Source organism: Tympanuchus pallidicinctus, unplaced genomic scaffold (genome assembly GCF_026119805.1).
Source record: "Tympanuchus pallidicinctus isolate F22 unplaced genomic scaffold, pur_lepc_1.0 scaffold16, whole genome shotgun sequence".
Classification (NCBI taxonomy): Eukaryota; Metazoa; Chordata; class Aves; order Galliformes; family Phasianidae; genus Tympanuchus; species Tympanuchus pallidicinctus.
In genome coordinates, this window is record NW_026294679.1 from 17,535,112 (window position 1) to 17,560,189 (window position 25,078).

At 40.3% G+C, this 25,078-nt stretch overlaps 2 protein-coding genes across 3 annotated transcripts in view; one reads left to right on the forward strand and one right to left on the reverse strand.

Annotated features, from left to right (window-relative positions):
- Nucleotides 1-9,157: 9,157 nt before the first annotated feature.
- MSMB (microseminoprotein beta) lies at nucleotides 9,158-13,636 on the reverse strand. The gene is made up of 4 exons (XM_052678196.1): nucleotides 13,496-13,636; nucleotides 11,024-11,123; nucleotides 10,393-10,495; nucleotides 9,158-9,538 (listed from the first exon to the last, which is right to left on the reverse strand). Exons 1-4 carry the CDS (start codon nucleotides 13,496-13,498, stop codon nucleotides 9,412-9,414), a joined length of 333 nt encoding a protein of 110 aa, XP_052534156.1. The 5' UTR covers nucleotides 13,499-13,636; the 3' UTR covers nucleotides 9,158-9,411.
- The window catches only part of LOC128078197 (WASH complex subunit 2-like), a 40,196-nt gene continuing 27,512 nt past the window's right edge, over nucleotides 12,395-25,078 (forward strand). Inside the window, exons 1-7 of one of the 2 annotated variants that reach the window (XM_052678190.1) lie at nucleotides 12,395-12,529; nucleotides 19,541-19,636; nucleotides 21,848-21,958; nucleotides 22,048-22,212; nucleotides 23,511-23,576; nucleotides 24,194-24,367; nucleotides 24,966-25,059. In XM_052678190.1, coding sequence (XP_052534150.1) covers nucleotides 21,848-21,958; nucleotides 22,048-22,212; nucleotides 23,511-23,576; nucleotides 24,194-24,367; nucleotides 24,966-25,059 — 610 coding nt within the window. In that variant the 5' untranslated portion in view covers nucleotides 12,395-12,529; nucleotides 19,541-19,636. Of the gene's footprint in view, nucleotides 12,530-19,540; nucleotides 19,637-21,680; nucleotides 21,778-21,847; nucleotides 21,959-22,047; nucleotides 22,213-23,510; nucleotides 23,577-24,193; nucleotides 24,368-24,965; nucleotides 25,060-25,078 lie in introns of those variants that run through there. The other variant, XM_052678189.1, reaches the window with a different exon arrangement.

Sequence of the window (25,078 nt, forward strand, 5' to 3'; positions counted from 1 at the left end):
TTTTTTTTTTTTTTTTTTTAAACCTGAGCTCTATTTTTCGGAGGAACTTCTTGTGTGTTCAGTGTTGATGTTGGGTTAATGCTCATTTTTGTGATATGAAGGGAGTGAATGAGAGGAGGGTCCTCTTGGTTTCTCAGGGACACGTGTGTGAGGTAAATGCTTTGTGCCACATTGTGCCAGTGGAGTGAACCCCACTGCTCTGAACTTACGTGGTGCAGCAGCTGATCCCAAACTTTGAACAGGAGCACTCTAAGCAGTCTTCAGTCTTCCAATGAGAATTGAATTCATGTGGCTGTCCCTTCTTGTCATAGCTACCTGAAAATGTAGCATGCAGGCAGCAGTCAGACTTACTGCACTAACAATGCTATCGCCTGCACACTTTCTATAGGAGCTCTGTTGAATTCTCCAATAACGGAGCTGGACTACTATTGTATTAAATCAAGGAAAAAGAGTATCCTCAACTCTGCTGTTTTCCACTGTACTCAGCAGCATCAAGTTTCCTAGAATAGCTCATCTTGGAACTACGTGCCCCAAGCAGGAAGAAAACCAGGCACAGACCTGATCAGAAGTACGCAAGGGCTTTGGCTACACCCCACCATTATCACTAACTATTCTTAACTCATCGTTTAGAGCATGTTTAAGTCTCCCTGGAAAATTCTTCCTGATCCTCAGCTGCAGGAAGAAAGCATGTAGTGGATATGAAGTTCCTGTCTAACATTCACGAAATAAATTTTGAGGTGATTTGGAAAGCAAAACTTTAAGGACTGCACTTGAGTGAGGAGAGGATTTGGGAGCTCTAGGCTATGCCAGTGTCTTCAAATGTATTCTCTTTCTTTGTCATTGTGAGCTCTTTTTTTCTTCTAGTACCAATAGCTTTTCCAAGAGGAGGTAAAAAAAGGTTTATCTAGGGTCTCTTGGTTTATTTAGCATGCTGATACAAATCAGCTCTTGTTGCATGCCACTTTTGATCACTTATTTTCCTATTTTTCAAACTAAAAACAAGAAAAAATACATCATATGCAGGTGTATAAAATAAACCTTTGCTACTTCTCTGGACAAAATCTGTTTGTAATTTGGCCTGCACCACATTTCTTTGAAAATTTCTTTTATAACATATTGTAAATTCATTTCTTTCCATACACCACTCTCCTCCCAGGAGTTTCTCTGCACTGTTTCCACTTATTTTTAAATTATGATAGATTGCACCAACTAGATAAATCCAATCAGGCAGTGCTTGTGGGGCAGTATGACAAGATGTGGACAGCTGGCTTCTTACCTATAATCTCATCTCCACGCTTCACTGGATTCAATGGCAGAAAGTAGCAGGAAGCATTGGATGCTGTCACGCTAACAGAAAGAACAAGAAGGCAGGCCAAGAAGGTTTTCTGAAGAGGAAAGCAGAATTATTGCAAATACTGAAGCATATACTGAAAATTACTGATGGTAAATATTGCTACAAGAAGCAGGAAAATACATTGTGGTTTTGAAAGAAAATCCAGTTGTCATTTGTGTTTAAGACACTTTAACACATCACCAGGAATATCAAACCATTTAGAAGACAGAGGGAGAGCATCATTTGAGACTGGGTTTTTAAAAAAAAGTCTGTCTTTCCCAACTGTTGAAATCAAGTGTTGCCTGATCCAGGATTGGTAGACTCAGTTACTGTCTATGGAAGTAAACTGTAGAGAATGTGTTCTACTCCTTCCCTCTCCTTACTCCTTTCTCTTGTTATTCTCTGTCATGGTTCTTAACCATGATGTGGTTCTTAACGGTCACTCTTTCTTCCTGCGTTTTATGTGTGTATATGTGCATTTATGTGTTTTGGATAAAGTAGAACTGGTGACTTCTTTAAAAATAAGTTATACCTTAGATATGGAGGGAAGGATAAACAAGCATTTAATTTTGCAGAGGAAAAGTTAAACATGAATTGACAGACATTCCTGAAGGGACAAGGATAAGATAAACCTGAGCGCTGCAAACAAGGAATTTTATTGGAAGGCAGGAAATACATAAAGTAATTTGTATTTTGTGATAATTCATCCTATGGCATTGACAGTCTCACAAACATAAGCATCATGAGCATCTGATCATCCTAGACAAGTCTGGTACACAATACTAATACATCACTCATGTTCAGAACCTGTTCTCATTTCTCAGCTTTCTCCATAGACTGAACTGTGCCATGGAATGGAGCAGATAGTCTTAATACAGGAAACAATGATAAAGTAAATTCAGTCGAAAAATGATGTTGTAGATGTCACTTAAAGCAGCTACTTGATCTGGACCCAGAAAGCAGGATTTTGTTAGATATTTACAGAACCATGCTAGAATGGAGTTAGTTGGATGACTCTGCCTGCGAGGCCTTTAGGGATACTACAGAGCTGGGAACAGTCATACCTAACCTGTAAGTGCTAGATCAAGAATTTACGCATATCTCACTGAAATATTCTGATTTCTTGAAAGAAGAAAACAGAACTTTAATTCTTACTGAGATGCATTCTTTTGTGTGGGGAGAATGTGGCTATACTTGATCTGAAAAATGACTAAAAATCAAGATAACATTTTGGAGTTCAAGTAAACATTCAAATATGATCCTGACTCTTCATAAAAGTGATGGCCAGAGATACTTTCTGCCAGAAAATTGATTACATTCGAACATCTCATGCCTTCATCTGGAGTCCTATTGGACATCTCCTGCATTGTAAATGCTGAAATCTTTTACACAAGGTTCCTACCTGCCTGTCCTTGTATGTCTGACTTTTGTTTTCAAAACTCAGTTTTGAGTTACTTAGATCTTTGAGTGCTCAAGTAAACCCAACAACATCTCTCTGAAAATCTGTAGCAACTTATAATTATCCTTTACATTATAAGATGTAAGGACTCACCATTCTTGCAGAACTATGAGGCTTCCAGTAAGGAGATAGTCTGTAGAAAGCTCATCTTGTCCAAGGTCTTATATAGAAAGGAAGCTTCCGATATCAGTCCTTGAGTAAACTGAACACACTTGAATAACTCCAATGAGATTTCTGCAAAATGACCTCATGCAGTAGATATTATTAGAATGAGGAAAGTTTTTTGATTCTGAGTAGGTGTGGCTTTGTTTAACTCATTATCCAGAAGAGAATTATGGGAGGTACTTCAGAAAGAATTTCAAGACCAGAAGAGATACTTGGCATGATGAGAAGACCATCAGTGAGCATGTGGTTGTGGTTGTTGCCCACACTAAAATTTGTACGCTTAGTTTGAACCATCTGGATTTTTAAGAGACAACCTTTGAGCAATCTTTCAACTTCCTTGTTCATTAGCTAAAGAAAAAGTAAGATTCTTGTGAAAAAGGAATGGTGGTTGGAAGGGTTAAGTAGAAAGCCAGGTTTCTCTGGGGAGTTGCTGGCCTTTGGAGAGTTGAAGGCCCTTAGAAAAGGGTAGTAAATAGCTATTTTCTTTTCCAGTCGGATTTTCATTTTGTACAAGACCCAAGTACCAATGCCTTGTCAGAACAGGCACTCTTTCCAAATGCTTAGGGTAGTAATTTGATAGTAAAGGAGACAAGTACAAATTCCTTTTGCTTAGCTGTGATCTAGTTGGTTCAGATATTGAGAACTAGCCATCCTTGTTAGTAAGGGGCAAGACTTCTTCTTACCAGGACCACACAATTTGCAGTAATTTCACCAGTCTGATTGCTTAATTATTTTGCCTCATTGCACGGACTTGAGAGTTGAGGCTGAACTCCAAGCTGAGGTGACTACTCCCACACTCCAGAGTTGAGAGCTGGCTCAGGATCTCCATTTCAGAAAGCCAGCATTATTGAAATGTGTGTTGTGGTGTGACTGTGACTTGTAAGGAGAGCTGGCTTCCAGCTTGGTAGGCTGGATAAATAACTACCACATAATGAATAGATAGCTTTTTTTTTTCTTTGTAACTTCCCTATGTCTTTTTTTTTTTCTTCAGTTTCCAAACCTTTCTTCAGGATGGGTGAAATGAGCTTTAAGAGTTTGCAAGTACTCATAAATTTGAGAAAACTGCCCAGAACCAGCTTATCACTGAAAAGTTGGATTTGGCAGTGTCAATATATGCACTGCCATGAAACAGGAGATGACTAACACCACTGCCATGTGGCTCACACCCTTGAGCCCTAAACACTAATAACTGAATCAAATATTTTAGTACATGAGTGCAGGCACTGAAAATGCCTTTAATGATAGCAGCAAAAAGCAAGTATCCTTATAGGACGTCTCACAAACACATATGAATCCAGTTCAAGTCTCGTGATGGTTTAGGATACCATCAGTTTTCAGAGGAAGTATTGTGAAGCATGTGCATTTATCTATTAAAGGAAAGAAAAGGTTCAGTAGGTTACCAAACTTGTATGCCCTCGTCCTCAGCCAAGGACTTGCTTTGTGTTGATTGCAGTAAAAATAGAGCTCACACTTTCCCTTCTATTATCCTGTTTTTATGCTGCCTGACCTAACTGACTTAAGTCTGTGGAGAGGCTGAAGACAAGTAAAATTTTTGCTTGTCTGTATTTTGTAACCTTTATATTGTGAGGAAGTAGCTATTTCACATTGGCTGAGGACACTGTGGGAAGTGCCACTGAGTCTTGTTCAAGGTATTGGCCCTTGTGTGTCCTCAAAGAAACGAAACAAATATTCCATTAGAATCTGGGGGGGTGTGGGGTGGAGGGAGGCAATCAAATCATGTTGTCTCGATTCTGTTGCTATTACTAAGCTATATGGGTTTTTTTCTTCTTACACGGATCTTCCATGCAATGTTTTGCCTAACAGATACCCTGCAACAGGTTTTGTATGTGAACTCACCACTAGGTGCACCATGATCTGTGATGCAGGTGCGCTAGAATGTGACTTGTGGAATCTGCTCCTGTCAAAACTCAGTACAAATTGCTAATTTTGTGTTGAGTCACGGAGAAAGTGCTTATTGCTTTAACTTCAGAAGGCAAAAATTCAGCTAACCCATGAGCATTTTCTTTCAACCTGTCAGACAAACACTGACCTCTCAGCTGCCCCATTGCGAGGCCTTCCCTGTTTTTTCTAGGTGCATGCTATGCCTGGTATGGAGAGAGCTTCTTGTCAGCTGCTTTCTGAATGCAGTAGAGACTAGCTGCAATGTCTGGGGACAGTGAAGAAGCTCTTTTCATAATCGCTGAACACCTCCAATGTATCCTGCTTCCTCCGAAGGAGGTAAAAAGTCTTCAAAACTTCCTTGAAGTTTTACCTCAACATTTTATTTAGTCATTCTTTACCTGGAAGTTTCTGGATACGTATCACTGAGCACAGATGACAGGGGGAATGCAAAAACATTGGTATTTTTCAGTGCCAGACAGTCAACAGAGAAATACAGAGTGATTTTGGAGTAAAATTCTTAAAGAGAAGAAACAAAAAAAACAAGCTATTACCTATGAAAAGGATTACTCTATGAACAACACTAAATAGGTGAGAAAGCAAGAGGAAGTGTGAGCATATCAGCACACAGATCATGGGTAAACACCCTCTTGCAAATATATTCCCAGTGACCTTAAACTGACAATGCTAGGTGTAATATATATTGGTTTTACAATTGTTGAATGATGTCTGCCACATTTGCACTTGAGACAGGGCTATTGTTTAAGGAGAAGCTTAAATAACAGTAATAAAGGGTACGGCATGCTTTTGACACACTAACATGTTTTGAATGTGGTAGAAAAAAGTTTTACATTTATGGGAACATTCTTGTTAACTATGAGGCTCATGCACCCTCAAACCTCAAAACCTGTGTCCCCCAGATCTGTTCTGCTCTAGGAATTATCCAGGAACTGTAAGTTTTGAAGACAGAGCACTGATAGTGGTTAGTTTGTCAAGGTGATATCTGGAAGAGCAGAAGTTTGAGCTGAGGTCTCAGTTCAGTCTGGGAGGCCCCAGCTGGAGTCAACATAATTTCTTTCCTAATCCAGACATTTCTCCCTCCTTCTGTGTGTAACAGAGTCCCTGAGTAAAATTTCAGATTGAATTCAATGCAGTTGCAGGGGGAGTGAAAACTTTCATGTATTTTTTTTTTTCCTGTTTAGTACTGCGGCAAAGAAAAAAATCTCTCTTGCTAAGGCACGATTCTTAAAATGTATGGGAATTCCTCTACTGGCCCAGAAAATCCTATTTTGTCATGATACCAAAAGGAAAGTCAGTGTTAGGCAAGGGATATAAAAACAAGATGATCTAAAGGACCAACTGTGAAGGCCAAGCTGTGTTGGAAGGAGGATGGCTCTGTCTGCAATGCAGCAGCTCTGGGAAGATAGCCACAGGTACTAGAGCCCCAAGAAGGGGCAGAAGAACAGAATGGTGAGGAGTGACAGAGCCAGCCAAAAAGAAAGCTCTGTTTTATGGGAAATGCAACATTTCCTACTCTCCTTATTTTCAACTGAAGTCAAGTGGTAGCAAAAAGATCTCAGAAATCTTCAGTGAACCAGAGAATCAGAGAAAAGCTTACTCCAGAAATGACAAAATACAGTGATTCCAAGGACAGATCCAAACCTCTGCCTCTAGTTTAGTGGGAAGTGCAAGTGTCAACAGCAGATTTGGTCCAGCTGCCCTAGCTTTGAAAGTACTCCTTTGGTCCTCCAGGTGATATCTAAATTTGGGCAGCCTTGCACCTTTAACAAGATCTGCAATGTATGCACAAAATGAAATTAAATATTCCTGCTTATCTTCAGTTTTATACTCTCAGTTTCTTAATTCAGAGACCCTGGGCTTTTTTTTTTTTAAAAAAAAAAAAAAAAAAACCAAGTTAATTCTGTTTATCTTTCACCTACACTATATTTTGGCTCTATTCTGAAAGTCTCAGCTTGTTTCTAAACCTGCTAGTCACTGATTGAAGATAAAAACTTGTTGATTAGACGTTATTGCTGTATGGATTCAGTTTGGGTTGGGGTGGGCAGCCACATCCATGGGATATCTTGGCTGGTAGTATCTGCTGTCTTTTCTTTTTTCAGCTGTTTTTCACTGTAATGTATGAAGTTCTGTTTCTTCCATTTCTTGCTCTAGATATTTTCTTGTTGCTACAGATAGCAGCTAGACCAGAGAAACCTAAAGTGAGATGTTGTGGCTCTTGCCTCTGTCAGTTTCATCTGGAAATCACTTATAAGCTGAGATTTGTGCCAAGGAATTCCTCGTATTAAGAATGGTAAATATGACCTCATGAGATAATAATTGTTGTGTATTTCAGAAGAAATACTATGGTAAGGCAAAATGTGAAATGCTGAAATATTCTATGGCATGCCACAGCTCCCAAGCACAACAAGCTGGTTGTCAGTGCTGTTGTATGTAGTTCTTGAGCATTTGAATTAAAAAAAATAATCCATGAGAGCCATCAAAGTCCCTTTTGTTAGGAATGAAAATATTTCTATTTGAAATGAGCATTAAAAAAAAAAAAGTCATTTTTCTCAAGAAGCAGTTCCATGGGTTACTGTAAGTAGGAATCTGCACATTCAAAAGATAACTTCTGCTAAGAGGCAGAACCTGTTTTTTAAGTGAGGAGGTCCATGCAGGTACCAATTTAGGCTGTGTTCTTTGTAATTGCAACATGAGCTGGCAGAAAATGGAATAAGTCATTCAGGACAAGCTTCAAAACTCTTCTGCAAGAATCAAAATCTCTTTGGAGAGAACTTATTCTCAGCAACAGGAGAACATTCATTTCCACATGCTGTTTTTGGGAGGGGAAGCTTAAGTTTGAGAAATTACATGCTTAAATTTGTGAATGAATCTAAAATTTAAAAAATGCATATGCAAATATTTGCACTGGAAAAAAATGCTGAACCAACTCTCTCTGTCCCCTCACATTTTCTATAGCTTCACAGGAAGCAGTTTTATGGAAACGTGGAATTGTTGATCAATATCCAGCCCACAGTGCAGATGACTTTAAAAGACTAAGAATGCAGTACTAGCACTTGTGAAATGCTTGGATGTTCTCCCTCCCTCTTTCACCCTCCAAAAGAAAAATAAAAAAGAGGTATCTCAAAACCATAAGAAAGTTTGAGAGTGTTCATAGGCAATTTACCCAAAACAAAGCTAGAAAAAACGTACCACAATAAATAGTTCTGATTTAAGATAGGACTGAGTGGGAGATTCTGTTCAGAAGCCCATCAATGGCTGTACTTCTCTGCCTGGTGATGGACCAAATCCAAAATTTAGGTCTGCAGGGGGAAAAAAGGGATTTGCAAGGCCTCAGGTAGCTCTGCATGCAGCAGGAGGCTGGACTTGGCAGAGCAGGAGAACAGAAGCTGATGTCAAGGCACAGCTTGGCTGTTCAAGTAAAAAAGAGGCAGGAGAATGTTTGCTGACTCTGGAAGGTAAGGTGGTCACAGGGTCTCATATTGAGAGGAAATGAAAAAGGGGAAAGAGAACTGGAGTTAATATTTCATCAGATGGCAGGTGGAGATGGGGCAGAACCTGAAATGAAAAGGTTGTCCTCATGGAAAGTGAAGTACATGGAGGATCAACCCACTCTGCAGCGTGTTTTTCTTTCCATTTCTCTTGTGAAAGCCCAGCCAGTCACTGGCTGTGTTACTTAGTCCATTCACTCTGTGAGAAACTCTCCTCTTCAAATCCCAGGCTAGTTGATGTGGCATTCTGCAGGTGACTGAGTTTGATAGGAGGAGACTCCTGTTGTTTCAATGGCTGTGATACAGACCAGAAGACATTGATCTTGGGATGAGAGTGCACCCCAAGAATGTACAGCTAAAATTATGTTGAGACTGGGTTCTTTTCAAACTCCAGAAATTCTGGATTTCTGACAGGTGGGATCCAGCTGTGCCAATCACTCTCAGGAAGGTACTGGAAGGTTGTCTCAGAGAATCTGACACGGAGGAGAAGAGAGATTGCTGAAGGTAATTTGGTCAGTGTCCTCCTCTCCTCCCAGGACTGCTGTGTGCCTGAAGTATGAGCAGTGGCAGAATACATACGAAATAGTGCATCATTCTCATATTTTGACATATGGGGAGCTAAAATGGATGCTCTGATTCTTGGCAAGAACAGAACCTGCGAAGTATGCAAGTGGCTTCTGTCAGGGCACAGATATTTGGCATGTTGGAGTAGTGAGGGAAATACATTCCTCTCTCAGGGAAGGTGTTGTTCTTCAATGTTATTATGTACAAATAGCCATCATTATGAAGCAATTCTAAATATTTCACCTGGATTTATTGTTCAACAAATCTCAGTGATATCAATGCAAGTAATGAAAGAAATAAGACTTTGTCTCTGATTATGCATCTTGTTTACTGAATTAGAATAATTGGGAGATTAAGAAGGATCCACTGGAGTACTCTTTGTTATAAGATCTCTCATGTCTTTGAGCATCTCTATGAGGGCAAAGCTTCTCCAGGAACAGGTGAATCCCACAGCACAGAGTGGCTTGAAGCAGGGCACATTGTTAGCCTATACGAGTGAATCGAGTGCACTGCTTTGAGGGGTGCTTCTGTACCACATCATAGTCACAGTTTTTCTTGTTGAAAATGACTTTACATGTTTCTTTGTCGTAATTCACAGGAGTAGTATAGCTGTCATCAACAAAGAGAAAGCAAATGTTAGCCATGGAACAAAAAGCAATTCAATAATTCAATGGTTTGAGAATTATATCTTAAAGTAGTGTTGAATGAGAAATCTCTTGAACTATGGCTTAGACCAACCTAGCTAGAATGACTACAGCTACATCTTCCAGGACCTCAATAAATATCTTGCTGCACTCTGCTGTATAGAGGTATCAGTATGGTCAACACTGGCCTAGAAATTATCTAGCATGGCACTCTGAAGTGTGGTGTAAGCACGGTTTCATCATGTTTTATCTCTCTTCCAGTAACTTTTCACAACCTTCTGTATGCTTAGAGTGTGGCTTCTGTCTCCTGGCAGTAGGAGTCACCTCAGCAAAGATGAGGAACATAATCACTCCATTTTAGCTCTTGGAGAAAGTGGGATATGAGGAAAGGAGGATGTTGGAGACAGAGAGACAGCAGAGCAGAGCCATGTCACTCTAGAGTCTGCGTGTTCGGAGCAGAAAAGCATCACTGAAAAGGGGTGCAGGTCATCACAAACCCTTCAGAGCATCTTAAGTGCTATGAGGTATGAAATCCTTTCTACCTCCTATTTTCCCTGAGAAGGAAGGACTTAACCTCAGTGAAAAAGGAGCTCATAAGTTTCTCAGCATTAAAGGCAAGCACCAACTGGATGTGTCTGTCTCCACTCCCAGTCAGCAGAAATTGAACCAAGGTTAACACAGAATGGAGTGAGAAGCTATGTATGGCTTGCCCCAGCTCTGTGGGCGGTGAAGAAATGCTCTCTTGTGCCTTTACAAACCCATTCATTCCTGGAAGATGGAAACCTGTTGTCTATTTATGGGCAATGATGGCAGACTTACAGGGAGCAGCAATGCATTTCGTGTTGACTGCAACTGCATGTGAGGCAATTTTCTGTCCTTGGGATCTCTCCAAAGGGGTACAATACTCCATCCACCATACAGCCTGTGTAACAGCAATAGAAGATGTTCTTTAAGCCTCCACATTAGAGACTGAAAAGTCTAAAAATGACTGCATTTTTTCTGAAAATGTTTGTTCCTGATAATTGTAAAGCAATTCATCTTGCTCCCCTAGCTATTGCCTGGATTATTTTGAGAGCATGAACTTATTTCCTCTTTAATTCTTAGAGAAAATTTCATTGTAACAGAGCTGGGGTGAAAGTGAGCAACCAAACAGCTTAGGCCGCCATCTGCAACCAGATTGAATTCAGAAATCCTCTCACCCCCAGCAGAAGCTCCATGTGCAGGAACAGCATTAGCAATCTACCACCAATAGCAATAACATTGCTGCAACTGTATTCAGTCCAGGGGAAAATTTTGTTTTTCCATAACTTTGGAAGCTTGGTACTAGAACTGCCTGTCCAGGTCTTTCTGACATCTCCCACCTCCTTGATATTTTGAGCCCTTCCCAGCAGTTTTTCATAGGACTGAGCCAACAAAATACTATTGAGTGAGATGACTACCTCTGTCCTACCTTTTTCAGCCTCCCCTGGCTTGAAGAATTGATGAAAGCAGAAGGCATCACTCTGTGTCACTATGATGCCCATTGCAAGAAGGAAGGCCAGAAGGATTTTCTGTAAAAGAGATACAGATCATCAATTTAATTCCACTTTGATTGTAATTATTCCAAAAATCTAAGTCACTGAACCTGAAATAGGAATTAGGAATAACCATATATGAACATGAATATGTTTTAAAAGGGAACTGTACATCTTTCACAGCATTGATTTTCCTTGTGACAAGAGACAAAATCACATGACAATTTTGGCTGCAGCATCACTCCCTGTCAAAGTCCAATCTCCAGAAATCACCAAAAGCTTCCATAGAGGTTTACACTTCAAAACCCTGTCAGATTCTTCTTATCTCTATTTTTAATTGCCTTTGATTCAGATGTAGCTATTTCTCCTGTCAATCGGACTGTGTAGCAGACCCATTGTTTTGCTTTTGAGCACAGCAATTTCACTGAATGTGGCAGTAGAAGAGAACCTTATAGCTAATTAAATTCTACTAATAAGTGGCTGGATAGAGAAGAGAGACATAGATTAGTGCCTTAGGGCAGAATATCAGTCTATATTCTACTTAGCAGCATTTGAACAATGTCAAACCACACACGCAGATCTGGGTAGGGAACCGTGCATCCTTCATGCTAATTGGTGGCAACAGCTAAACAGCTGCAAGAGCTTTTTGGAGATGTCAGCTGGGACCTTCTGGACATCCGGGACTTCTTTGGAAAGACTTGCATAACTTTATAGAGGCACTTATATGGGAGTAGAGAGACTGGAGCACAGGATTTATTTGATGAATTAATTGAGATGGATAAATTTAGGCAAGAGTTTAGAAAAGGCTGGAAGCTGAGAAGCAGTGGGGAATGTACTTCAATTTTCTTGATAGCACTTGCAGACTCACGCAGTAGTTTTGTAATATGAAAAGGTCTTTCCAAGTCACTGTTCAGAACTCCAGAAGTTGCTTCTACTTGAAAGCATGATTAAAAATATCAGTGTGAGTCTTTGCTTTTAGGTAGCTCTGCTGCCCACCTTGAGTTACTTAAATCATAAAAGTAAAAAAATAATGGGAAGTTCTGAACCATGATGAGACAAGGGAAACCTCCTCTGTGTTGGAAGACACTTGCTATGTTAATTCTTGAAGTGCTGCTTTCTTACAGGACAGAGGGATGTTTACAGTGTAGTGAAAGGAAGATGAAGGGACTATGGAATGGTCCTGTGAATGTTTTATCCTTTGTTTGCTCCAGCATTTGTCCTTATCTTGCTATCCAAAGAAATGCAAGTCAAATGAAATCAGGCATGTTTCTCTTTCTAAAGAACAAAGTTCTGGACCCAGCAGTGAATCCAAACAGAAAGAAAGGGAAGCGCATGGTGTTTGATCTCTTCTGAACTGGTCTTTTCCTGGAATGACCAAAGGATACATGAGCTAAGTAACAGACAGCTAGCAGGAAGCAGACTGAGCAGTGAGGATCAAAAGGGTAAGAGAGCACTGGTAGAAATGACATTATTTATTTAATTGAGAGATGTTATTTTAGTTACGTTAATGACAAGGACTTTTATTTCTATATCCAGCTTCTGTTTTTCTGGGCTTTCAAAAGCATGGCACTTCAAGGAATCTTTTTTACTTATTTTCTCTCTTACAAAGGGAATGCTACCAACCATCTTGCAGAACAGTCTTCTGCAAGTGGATGGATGAATTGATGTGGAATGAAATGACAAATCACGTTGACCAGCTAAGTTTATTCCAATGAGTACCATCGAGCTCTAAGGAAAATTAAGCAGAGAAATAAGTAGATGATAATTTCTCCCTTCATTTCCAAATCTACATATGTCACAGAAACTGCTACCTCTTCTGTAAAATTTACTTCATACCGTAGATTGTCATCAGAGATAGTAATTAATGTCAGTAGTTTGTGAAACTAGGTAAGCATAAGTTAGAGAAAACTAGGACTTGTCTACCTATTTAGCAATGTCTAACTGATGATACAGATTCTGCAAACACGTTTGAAGCCTTGGAAAGCTGAAACAGGACAGGTCTTGATAAAAGAGAAAAGCAGACAGAATACACAGTACTATACTTTTCCTTGTAAAGTGAATCTTGTGTTTCACACCTATAGATTTAGAAAGCATCGTTCTAACTGTCCATGAAATCGTGAATATTTTCACAGACAATTTGGAGAAAAAGGTAACAACAGACCAAAGACCCAGTGATATACATACAGTTGTTGTTTTTTCCTCAAATAATTACAAAGCAAAAAAAACTAAAAATCATAGTAATCTTCTTAACAGTGTATTTCTTGACATCTTCAGGCAGTTTTTAGGGGAATATACCCACACCTAAAAATGCATAATTAGGTGATTCTTTTAAATATCCCTCTGTTTCAGTTTCAAAGCAAATAGTGATCTGTACCCTGCTTTAAAAATAGTCTAAGCCTTTTACTCACCATTGTGTAATGTGCAGCTTCCAGAGAGGTTCAAATCTCCAGAAGGTCTCTGCAAGTGCTTTCTGTGGAATCTGAAAGCAGATATTTTAAGATGCCTTTACATTGAGCAATTTAAGTCTAGAAAAATAGCTTGTTCAGCTCAAATCCACTTATGTTGAAATTTCTGAACAAACTGCTGAAATTTTGCCAGCTGGCAATGAGAAAATGTTTGGTTCTGTGGAGCACTGACCTGGGTAAAGAGCTGAACCTCGAACAAAGATTCTCTTGGAAGTTTTATTAATAAATAAATTAAACAAAAACCAAAGCTTTTTGATAAAATGTAAGTATTGATATGTAAGCTGTAGACAGTACTGTACTGGCTAGTCCAAATGATTTGCAGATGTGGCAAAATTCGTGCTGACAATTTCTTCTTTCAGTGGGCTGGAACACGATTGGAGAAGAAAATCAGGAGTAACTTAGAGATCTCTTGCCAGATCTTTGGATACTCATATTTAATACTAGTGCATGCACTGTAAGATAACCAAAATTGTTGATTTCTGGTATTAAACTTTTTAACAATCAGATGTTGGTCAAAGCAGGACCACACCACAAAATTTCTCTTTAACTTCATCCAGAAGAAGTATTATTTCACAAACCAAATACTTGCTTTTCTTGTGGGACTTTGCAGACTGTATCATGCATACTTGTGATAAGTTATGTGGCCATTTTTATAAGTGCAGAATGCTTTTCCAAGCAGTGGGAAACATCAGAGTGCCAATCAAATACTCTTTCTCATACTCCTGCAACCTCTCTTCAGAAGGAAACAAACTGTGGCCCTGCCTATGTTTCAAAAAAGAAATATTTCATTATAAATGTTAGCGAGAAATAGGAAATTATGCATTGAATTATCCATTAAATTTCCTACTGGAAATTTAACACCAGATAATAAAAAGGTATATGATTACATTCAGAAAGTTTGAACAAGTAAAACCAATAATATCTGTCTGTATTATACGCTCAGTTTGGGCTTATTTATTCTAAGAGTTGGTTAAATAATTCATGGAGTTGTAAATACATTGGAGTGGTGGAAAGAGAAATTATCATTCACTCACTTCCTCCTCATATTGCCTATTTCTGAGCACCACTAATAATTAATTGAGTTTTGGATGTACTTATTCTAAAGAACTCAGCAGGAATAACAACAAGAACAAAGAAGTACATCACATCAGAATTCCATGCCCTTCTTAAAGAAAATGCTGAAACTGAAGTCTTTGCAGTTTTGATAATCTCTTAGTAAAAAAAATACCTAATTTATGAAAAGCTCATAAACATTCCATTTTGCAGACTACACACCTGTCTCTTTTTGTTGTCATTCTAGTGTGTTTAAAAACTTTCTACATCAATGACAAAATTCAGTAACTTTCCTTTTTCATCCTTTGCTTCCTGCATTCCAAGTAATAGTCTGTTATCATTGAATCTTCCCTTTGTCTGTACTTACAGACTGTGAAATCAAATATAACTTCTTTCAGATGCATACACTGTTTTTTTAGTCTATGGGTGGGTAGCACTGATTCTTTCATTCCTGTGTCCCATTTCTAAACATTTTCCAATTTGACAGCATCTCATTTCGTAACTGATTAGAGAAAGAGGCATGAAAGTTTGCCAGTGCTGTCAAAATGACCACAGATATTATGAAAAGAGATAATAATGTATTTCCCGTATACGCAACCAAGGGTCACAATTGCTGTCTTAAGCACGTATTTTTCTAGTATGTTTTAGGTACATAATATTGTCTTTCCATCCCCAAATTCTTTTCAGGCCCACTGAAACTCCTGTAAAATTCCTATTTCTATAAAATGTATAAAATCACTAAAGCATGGAGGATTAACCAAGTACAGTTTATTTCACGATCAAGACAACCTCTCTTAGTCATTCTTTGTCGCATTAAAAATTATCTGGCAAAATTTACCAACAACGATTTCATATTTTCTCACAGATCACAGCTGCAGGGAAGTTGGACTTGGTGGCCTTCAAAGATCCATTCCAACTCTAAGGGTTCTGTGATCACTGGATACAAATAACTCACAAAAGCATAGAGAAACTTCAGACCATGTGCACTAACCTGTGGCTTGCATCAGTTCTGCATTATTTTCTTCCCTTCATCTACCACATTCAGGATTTGTTGACCCCAGGTCACCATGGGCTTGACAAGGATTTTTATGCCAGTCCTTTTGTGGTTTTTCATAGACAGCTCAAAGCAAGACTGGTTTTGCTTTCAAGGCACTTGTTATTCAGAACACCTTATTCTTCTGCTAGTGGGTTTTTGATCAACACACTGGAGCCCTGCCAGACATGCTGCTTAGTGTAGGTAGGCTGGTGGTGTTCCTCTGGTTGTCTTTGTACCTCTTGTCTCAGGATATGCAGATCTTGCTTTCAGAAAATTCTTTCCATAGCCTCTTCCTGAAGACTAGATCTGGGTACATCTCCACTGAGCTGAATTTAATACACTTATTTTGGAAGAATTATTTCTTCTGTAATACCACGTTAGTTCTCACATAGGAAGAAGAGAGACAAAACTACCTTGAAGGTCTGACTAAGACCACTAAAAATTAGGAAATATTTTAAGGCTTTGCTGGTATAAAAACTGCTAAGGATTTCATACTTGGAGCTTCATTAATTTCCAAGTTGAATGCTGCTAAATCTCCAGTCTCTTTCCATTTCTCAGAAAGCACTTTGACAGAAGCACTGACACCCAAAGGAATACCTGACAAGCTCATCCTGACCAGCTGTAGTGGTATTGCTTCTCTAGTAGTTAGAAATACTTTTCTGGGATTTCCAGTAGGCAGCCCAGTATGACACTGTAATTTTGAGAAGCAACTATTTATTCAGTCTGTGGTGAACCAGTGGCAGTCATTCATAATATCAGGTGTCTTTGCCTGGGCAAACTGTGATCTGGCTGGGTGAGCAGATCTTCAGCAGGGGACACGAGGCAGTTAGCAGCTGTGGGAAGCAAGGTGGAAGGGATTCAGTTAACAGGAGCTGAATTGAAGTGTGCGTGAGATCCCACTGGGCTGATTTAGGGTGGCAGAATGAAAGGTGATGCCATTTAGCTTTGTCCTGTCCCCCCAGTCCTGCTTCACTGCCCACCGATGCTTTGCAGCTCAAGGTGACCCACTGTTATTGGGACTTTTGCCGAGTGCACTCAGAGCTGGAAAGAGAAAGAAAAGCCTTACTCTCCTGGTTTCACTTCCAGTCCATTTAAAAACCTTCTAGTTAAACTGATATAAGACCCTTTCTTCCATTTTAAGTCTAGTAAACTTTATGGTCACTTAAATCTAGCACCAGGTTCAAGGAGTACTTTGGCAATAGTTGTTAAGTAAACTCAGTTCAATTTCTGGAGAGATTCATTTTATGTGTAACAATGTTTTTGCACTGGTTTAAATGAGCTAGTTCAAATTCATTGTTGTTAAGCCATAGTAACCCTAAGTATAAGCAAGAGTTCGGTTATGTTCTTGGAAGGAAATGTCATATTACGATCTGCTAGACTAGTTTTATTGTACCATTCCTGTTTGTCAGGACTGATATATGCACTGCAACTGCACACCATCACCATCAATTAAAAAGTCCATTAGCAATCCTTGAATATCTTTAGAAGCAACATTTCTAGTATGAATGTGCATGCACAACACTTAGAATTCTTCAGTATGCCCCTAGAAGTACCCTGCAGCTGTATTTCCCTTCTGGCTCCTTTCAGCTAATCATCTAATGAAGTGCATATAATTTTGCTGCTTCTGAATTCACATAAAACTAAATATGCTTTTCCCTACTTTTTAAATGTAATCTGTGTTCTTACTGTCCATCATCAACAATCTCCTGAGCTCCTGCACAGCTAGAGGACAGATGTCCTTGTGGTGGGCTGATAATCAATGGGAGAGCAAGGATTTTGCAACATTCACTGCTGATTACATCTAAGATACATAGACCATGCAAATAAATATTTGTACAGAAGTGATACAGAAAAATAAATTGTGTACACAGTGGGAATGGAGATTTTAGCTTAAGTAACAGAAACTTCTGCATTCTTCAGATTAGATCTTAGCATTTGAAACAAAGAGCTTGCAGCTTGACTTTAGATACATAGGTCATTTCATTGTTTCCAGTGGAGCCGCTCCTTGTTCTCAGGCATAAGCTTGTTAAAAGGCTTTGCTGGAACATAAACCAACAGCCTTCTTGCCTCCTTGTTGCTTTATCCAGTTGATATATCAACTGATATTGGATGTGTGATTTTGTAATTTCACTGCTCCTTTTAGTTTTGTATTTCAAAGTTTCAGTAAAGAGTGAAGGGGGCAACCAGCTTTTTAATTGCTGATTCTAGTATCGACCTGATGCTTGACTTTAGTAGCTCACCTAAGCACGCCAGTGCTGACAAGTTTGAGAATGTACATTCTGACTACAAAGGACTGTAGATCCTAATGCTCACATTGCCCCCCTCCTAACACATTACCCAATCCTACCCCACAGCAAAGGAACTCCAGAGTAATGGTCATGATTTTACCAGCAAAGGTGAACTTTGGGGATCAAAAGCCACATGGTTCTCCTGTGGTGAGCCAGCAAAAGAATGTGGATCCAAGCCAATGTTCTTTTAGGGGGTTAGTACCTCCACTCTGGATTTCTTTTTCCTTCCTTAGGACTTCTAGTCATCTGGAATGAGGTTGTACGCTCTGTTTCTGTGTTTTCCCACTTGCATGACAACTTACTGCACTAAGAAAAATGCATTCCATTTTCACTCAGTGCCTGGAGCTGAGGTCTTACAGGTGATGGTGGGTAATCATAATCTGCTTGTTTCTGAAACACAGATTATAATTAATTATTTTAAATGAAAGGTCAGCTAATTTTTTATTCCCTAAGACGAATTGTCTGGTATGTGAATGGTGCGTTCCATCATGCATTAACCAGTAATGAATCAAAAGCAGAGGAAGAAGTACCCCTGGGAGCTTCAGACCCCTGTGTTGGTCCGTTGACTACGCATTTTGTATTTATTTCCAGCTATAGATAATCCTTTCTACACTCTGCACAGGACACTGAGATATCCTCCAGCCCTGACTTCAGTGTTCAGTAGTAGAACACTCCCAGGTTCTGTTAATTGCAGGGTTTGGACCATCATGTCTCACTGTATGCCCATACTAAACCATACAATGCAACATGTGCATAAAAATGAGGAGTGCCAGAGAAAATGAAGAACAATGAGTGATCTGTGGTTTTGACTGTTGGGGTTTTGTTGTTCTTTTTCCTAGCATGATAAAGGAGTTTATCTTTTTATTGTAATTCATCTGTTTCTTTTGTTTGCATCCTGTTCTAAAATTATTGAAAACATATTTACTTTGTGTTAGCTATTGGGAAAGTTGGCCGTGGTATTCTCCTTTATTTTTCACTTTGTAAACATTTGTGAGATTAATCATGTGCTGTGTCTTTCAAGCTTTTGTTAACATTTCACATTTAAGGTAACTAGAAAGCAGTACTTCTGAAAACATTTTACCCACAGAAAAAAATATCACATAATTTTTACCCAGGTTAGTGCTTTGGTATATCACTACCATGAATTATCAAGAAGAGAGAACTAAATCTAAATGTATATTGAATTTCACATCATGACTAAGTATATGTCCAGTGTAACCTGTAAACTACTCATGAACAAACACTACTGTGAATAAATGCTTCGTATGAATGCTTGAAAAATCAGATCCTAATAATCACGTATAGTTCAGAATATTTCTTCATAATTTGTTGATGTGTTCTGTAATTGTTCTGTATGAAAGACAGTTGCATATGGGTTAGAAGTGAGTGTATATAGCATACTCATTATCTCCCTTAAAGCTGTCCGTGTTGCTTTGAGGGTATTTTTTGGACAAAGTAACCTATTGCTTGCTTTAAGAGTAGCCACAATCCATTCCAAACAAAAATGTTTACTCTCAGCTCTGCAGAAGTTGTACAGAAATAACAAGCTGTGATTATATACACAACATCAGCCTCTAAATGATTTACAACTTTGTATCATCTTGTCTTTAGCCTTCCACAGTTACTAGAAGTCCTGTGCAAGTTCCATGAACCTGTGGAAATTATTGTGGATGCCACTGAAGACCAGCTGTAAGCTTGTGCAAGAATGTAAATGCACAATTTCCTCCTTTGCTTTGCAATTGCTTTTATATTAATTTTTGCAGCTGTTTCTTTGTGAACACAAGGAATGTGCTTGTGGTCAAGACAATCTACACTTAAACAGGTGGATAAAGGAGTCCTACTGTGCTCTTTGGTCTGGATACCTCCAACTGTTTGTTGTACTTATCCCACCCTTTTTTACTCCACCCAAGGCCTTGGTTTCCACGTGACAGAAGCTAGGGACTTCAGTCAAGAGAAAGCCACCTAAGATGAGCCCCCAATTGCTCAATATAACCTCAGCTAATTTCATCAGTATATTGAAGAGGCAGACCTCAAACACAGGTCCCCAGCTCAGCTGAGAAATCACAGATCCAACTGTCATTTCAGGCTTATTACTGATGCTAAGTCTATATGTAAGCAAGCCTTCACCCTTGAGAAATATTGAGAAATCTTTCATTGCTACTGCTGCCAGATTGTTTTCTTGAAAACCTTCATGTCTTGTATTCTGGCCCACCTCTGCAATCCACAAAGACTTCCAGTAACTTTCTAATGGTCTGATTGCCTTAAACACTTTTACTGCAGTCTTTCAGAGCCCACTAGAAGATTTCTGGCTCCTCTTGCTGCAGTAAATGCACAAAGCAGAGCAGCGAGACTGCCCGAATGACAGAGCATCAGTCTGCTGTAACTACTCCTTATGGCCATGCAAGAAAGAGCTTGTCCTCTTGCCTGATTTCAGAAGCCCTCTGTCCTGCCCCACAAGTCTTTAGGGAACCTGACATGCCTGTAAAAGTGGGTACCAGGCAGCTCAGCTCTATGTAATCTGGCACGTTCTATTTCTCAGCATGCAGGTCAGGCCCTGATAATAAATGTGATTATTGACACCTCTGCACTGCATATTTATTTTTCAAGTTCTGAGGAAAACCACAACTGATCTTTCTTGTTTCTATCTTCTCTCTAACCTTTACAATCAATACAGCTAAATTCTTCTCTAGAAGGGATTGTAGGACTGAAAAGCTTTTCAGGTGCCTGACAACAATATTTGGGTTGCACCTTCTAGAAAGTAGGTTTGTATTGTGCTCTTTGTAGCCCTGTCTGCTCAGAAAACTGTTTGTGTGTCTCAAACAACTGCCCCTAAGGAGTATTCCATATTGGTTTTCTTTCCCTAGACACTAATTCTCACAGGGTCCCCAGACTGAATCTGCCTGATGGAAAGACCCTGCAGTATCACAAGGCATAGAGCACATAAACCCCACCTTCTGTCATGTGCTGGTACACAAACCTGCATTATCCACCAAGAGCTTGTTGGGTTCCGTTCTGTATTTCAGTGGATATGGAAAGTAAGGAAAGGCAAGTCTGCTGGGTTTTGGAATATTGCAGAGGAAGGGACTATGGCAAAACACTAAAAGCCTTGGAGAATAACTTTAGATTAATCCCATATGTGGGGCTTGCTCAAGACCCTGTTGTGAAACCAGCCCAAACAAATATTTTTCCACATGGAATATTTTTGATTTTCTGCTTTATCATCAACACATAAAAATTCTTGAATCTCTTCTAAGGTTGAAGGATTGATCCAGCTCAGTAATGCTTACAAAGTCACTGAAAAGAATGTAGTGATGCTTTTCTTTTAGATGTTCTTCTGGCCCTAATCCAGCCATCTCCCTCAGGTATTTGGATGCGGTCATCGAAATCCATGGATGGGAACCTGGAGGTGGTGCTTTGTCTTATTTTAAGAGATCAGCCAGTGCTCTGCTTCTTCACCGACTGCAGTTCAGTGCAACAAATAAAGCAACTCCACGTAGTACTAGCGAGGGCTGCCCCAGACTGACTGTTTGCATGGAGGACTTCGTTCCCAGCAGGGAGAGCACGTTACTGTTGTATTCCTTCTTGTTAATTCACTTGTAATGAAGAACACACGAGATGCAGAGCTGTCAGGATGCTTCAAGGGGGTTCGAGGCGGCCCTGACCGCAGTCTTCCTCCCTCCCGCGGCGCCGGCCCGCCCCCTGCCGGCCGTGGCGCAGAGCCGCACGGGACTGGGCCGGGCTGGGCGGCGGCTTCGGGGTGGGCCGTGCCGCGCAGCGCCTTGCGGCGGATCACGTGACAGCATTCAGCTGACTGCCGGGAGCGCGGAGCGAGGCGGCCCGCGGTCAGGGTGAGCGCACGGGCGGGCGGGGTCGGGCCGGGCCCCGTCTCTCTCTCGCTTCACCGCTCTTCTCCCGCAGATGAACGGCGCGCAGGATGCGGCGGAACCGGCGCCCGTGTGGGAGCGGCCCTGGTCGCTGGAGGAGATCCGTAAGGGCAGCCAGAGCTGGTCCTTGGCCTCGGACGCGGGGGTGAGCGGACGCTGCGCTGCGCGGTCTCGGCTGCGTGAGCACCCGCGGTGCGCGGAGCCGCCCTGAGCGCCGCTTCCCGTCCCACGCAGCTCCTGCGCTTCCTGCAAGAGTTCTCCCAGCAAACCATCTCCAGGACCCACGAGATCAAGAAGCAGGTGGACGGGCTGATCAGTGAGACGAAAGCCGCCGACTGCCGCCTTCACAATGTCTTCAACGACTTCCTCATGCTGTCCAACACGCAGTTCATAGAGAACGTGAGTAGGCGCGCACCGGGAGCGCGGCTGTACCGCACGCAGAGCTGTAACGGCCTGCCGGGTTTGTAGGCTTCCCCCCCAGCTGTAGCTTTTACCGAGCACTTTGTCTCGATCAGCGTTGTGCTCAGGCCGTGTGTCTCCTCTGGAGCCATAATGCTGTCGTGGGACAGATGCTGGCAGAGAATGAGGTGCTGAAAATCTGGGTTACTGGTATTTGCAGTGTTATGATCTCTCTTCTGGCCTACCTTTGCTGTTCAGCTTAATGGCCGTAAGAAAGAAGGGGGCAGACTCTTTAGCAGGATCTGTGGCGAAAGGACAAGGGGAAATGTTTTCAAACTAAAAGAGGAGAGATTCAGATTGAATAAAAGGAAAATATTTTTTACTATAAAGGTGGTGAGGCACTGGCACAGGTTGCCCAAAGAGTGGTGGGCGCTCCACCCCTGTAGGCATCCAAGGTCAGGCTGGATGAGGCTCTGAGCACCTGATGGAGCTGTAGGTGTTCCTGTTCATTGCAGCAGAGTTGGACTAGATGGCTTTTAAAGGTCTCTTCTGACTCAAATGACTATGATTTTGTACCAAACATTTTAAGTCTTGGATGCTTTAGATTGTTTTTGCTCAATTGTAAGTGCGTGGAAAACGGTCATCACTTCTAGGTTGCACTTTAGCAAGAGAGATCTGTCTCTTCTGAGGGGATAACAGCCACCTATGTTTTGAGAGATCTGGATTCAGGTTTGCAGGTTCGAACTGTAGCTGATCCTGCAAGAGAGTGCTCAAAGTGCTGGATAGAGCAATCTCCAGAACATGCTGAGGGCTGGGGAGGGATGTGACCTTTCCTTGTAGTGGCAAACAGGAAAGAAAGAGAAAAGCTGTTAGAAAACAGAACCCAACTGCCCATAAGTAAATTAGGCTTACTTTTTGAAGGCTTCTAAAATAGCTTAATAATAGGGAGTTAAAACAGTCTGTGTGCTGTAATTATTTTGTGGGGGTTTTTTTTGTTTGTTTGTTTTTGTTTTAACATTAACTTAGTCTGTAAAAGGGGTTAAATGCTCAGCTTGCCTTCTGCTGTTGCAATGTCATGTGTGGTCTTGAATCACCTTAGTTGGATTGAGAGGCTAGTGGTAAGACCTTCATAATAGCTGCAGTGCATGAAAGAATGCTATGAAGATGCCTAGCATCATCTATGACTTTTTTAATATCTCATGAATTAATTTGTAATTTTATTTTGTTGATGATACCCATGATTTAGCCCTTGTAACAGTTTGTTGCTTTATTTCATTAATCTTCCTTGACTTTTTTAGCGAGTATACGATGAAGAAGTGGAAGAATCTATAACCAAAACAGATGCTGGGGAGAAAGCAGAGCAGGTAGCTAACTTCATCTTACATGGGTGCTTACAAATCAAACTGTTAACTTTCTTCACAATGTCTTTACTCTTTATGGTGTATGTCGTTCAAACACAACATTAACAGTAACTTTGAAAGCTCCTGCAACATATGGTAATCTTTTAGGGTCTTCCCCTTCCCAGTTTCGATATTGTAATGTGATAGACAAGACGTTTATTTTCCAACAGCTGTGTGTATTTTTCTAGGAAAAGAATTGAAGATTCTGGATTCAAATGTTGTGAATTAGTAGAATATGACTGCAATTACTAGGAATGAAAACTCAGAGCTTTCTATATATATCTTATAGTCTTGGTGTATTATCACATAAAGGTTCCTGTGAAGGAGCACAAAAAGGAAAGTGTTGTGTTAGTGTGGGTGTTTAAAACGTGTCAGTTTATAGGGTTGAAAAAGGTGAATTAAGTCAAAGAAAAAAAAACCAAAACAAAACAAAAAACCAACCCTCAAAGCTCATGAAGATCTTTTTCTTGCATACAGTGAAAGACTTTCATCATACTAATTTGAAATCAGATTTTTGCATGCGTGTTGCAGTGAGGTTGAATCTTGAGTAAAATGCAATGACAATATTCTTCCTGTTGAAGGAAAAGACACGGGAACAGAAAGAAGCTGATCTAATCCCCAAAATACAAGAAGCAGTGAATTATGGGCTGCAAGTTCTGGACAGTGCATTTGAACAGCTAGACATCAAAGCAGGCAACTCTGACTCAGAAGAGGAAGAAAGTAATGAGAGGGTAGAACTGATACTTGAACCAAAGGTACAGAGACCTGTTTTTGCTGGGAGGATTGGATTTGTGTTTCTTTTATTGGACTTGTTCTTCATTTCTGTCAGCAGTAATATTATATTGTTATCAAATTCATGTTATTTACCTAAAAAGAAGATTTGGTGACTATATGTAAAACTGAAATGCTGTGTGCTGAGCTATTTCTTTAATAGCCTGCTTGTCTTGCAGTTGGGTTAGCATTGATGAGTGGTGGCCCTAAAGAGATTTAATTGAATGGGAGTGAACTTGGGAAGTTCACTACCTGAGTTCTGGGTGGAATGAGACCTTTAAATCTCATGTTTTTTTAGTCAGTTTTTACTGTCCTAGTAATTAAGAATTCTAGAGATAGAATTTGCAAGATTTTTTTTTTTGGTAGATATCATCTAGAAAAGGTACTGGGGCCATGTAAACAGAGATAGTGTCAAGAGGGAATTTCAACTGGCCCACACCACTTGAAGAATGTTTCTGAGACTCTTTTGAAATAAGCTTGTATCCTTCTCATGTTATAACAAGGGCTGTAGGACTTCTGTCTTCATCAGCAATGTAGAGCTGTGCCTAGCTGTCAGAAAGACTTGATGTTGTCTCTTTCTAGGATCTCTATATTGACAGACCTTTACCTTACCTGATTGGCTCTCAGCAGTTCATGGAACAAGATGATGTTGGCCTTGGAGATCTGACTAGTGAGGGTATGTGCTCGCATAAATT

Coding starts and splice junctions, on each gene's coding strand:
- MSMB (XM_052678196.1), bottom strand. Junction 10,496..11,023: donor GCCAGGGGAGGCTGAAAAAG/GTAGGACAGAGG, acceptor GCTGTTACACAG/GCTGTATGGTGGATGGAGTA. Junction 9,539..10,392: donor GAAATGCATTGCTGCTCCCT/GTAAGTCTGCCA, acceptor TGTTGATGACAG/CTATACTACTCCTGTGAATT.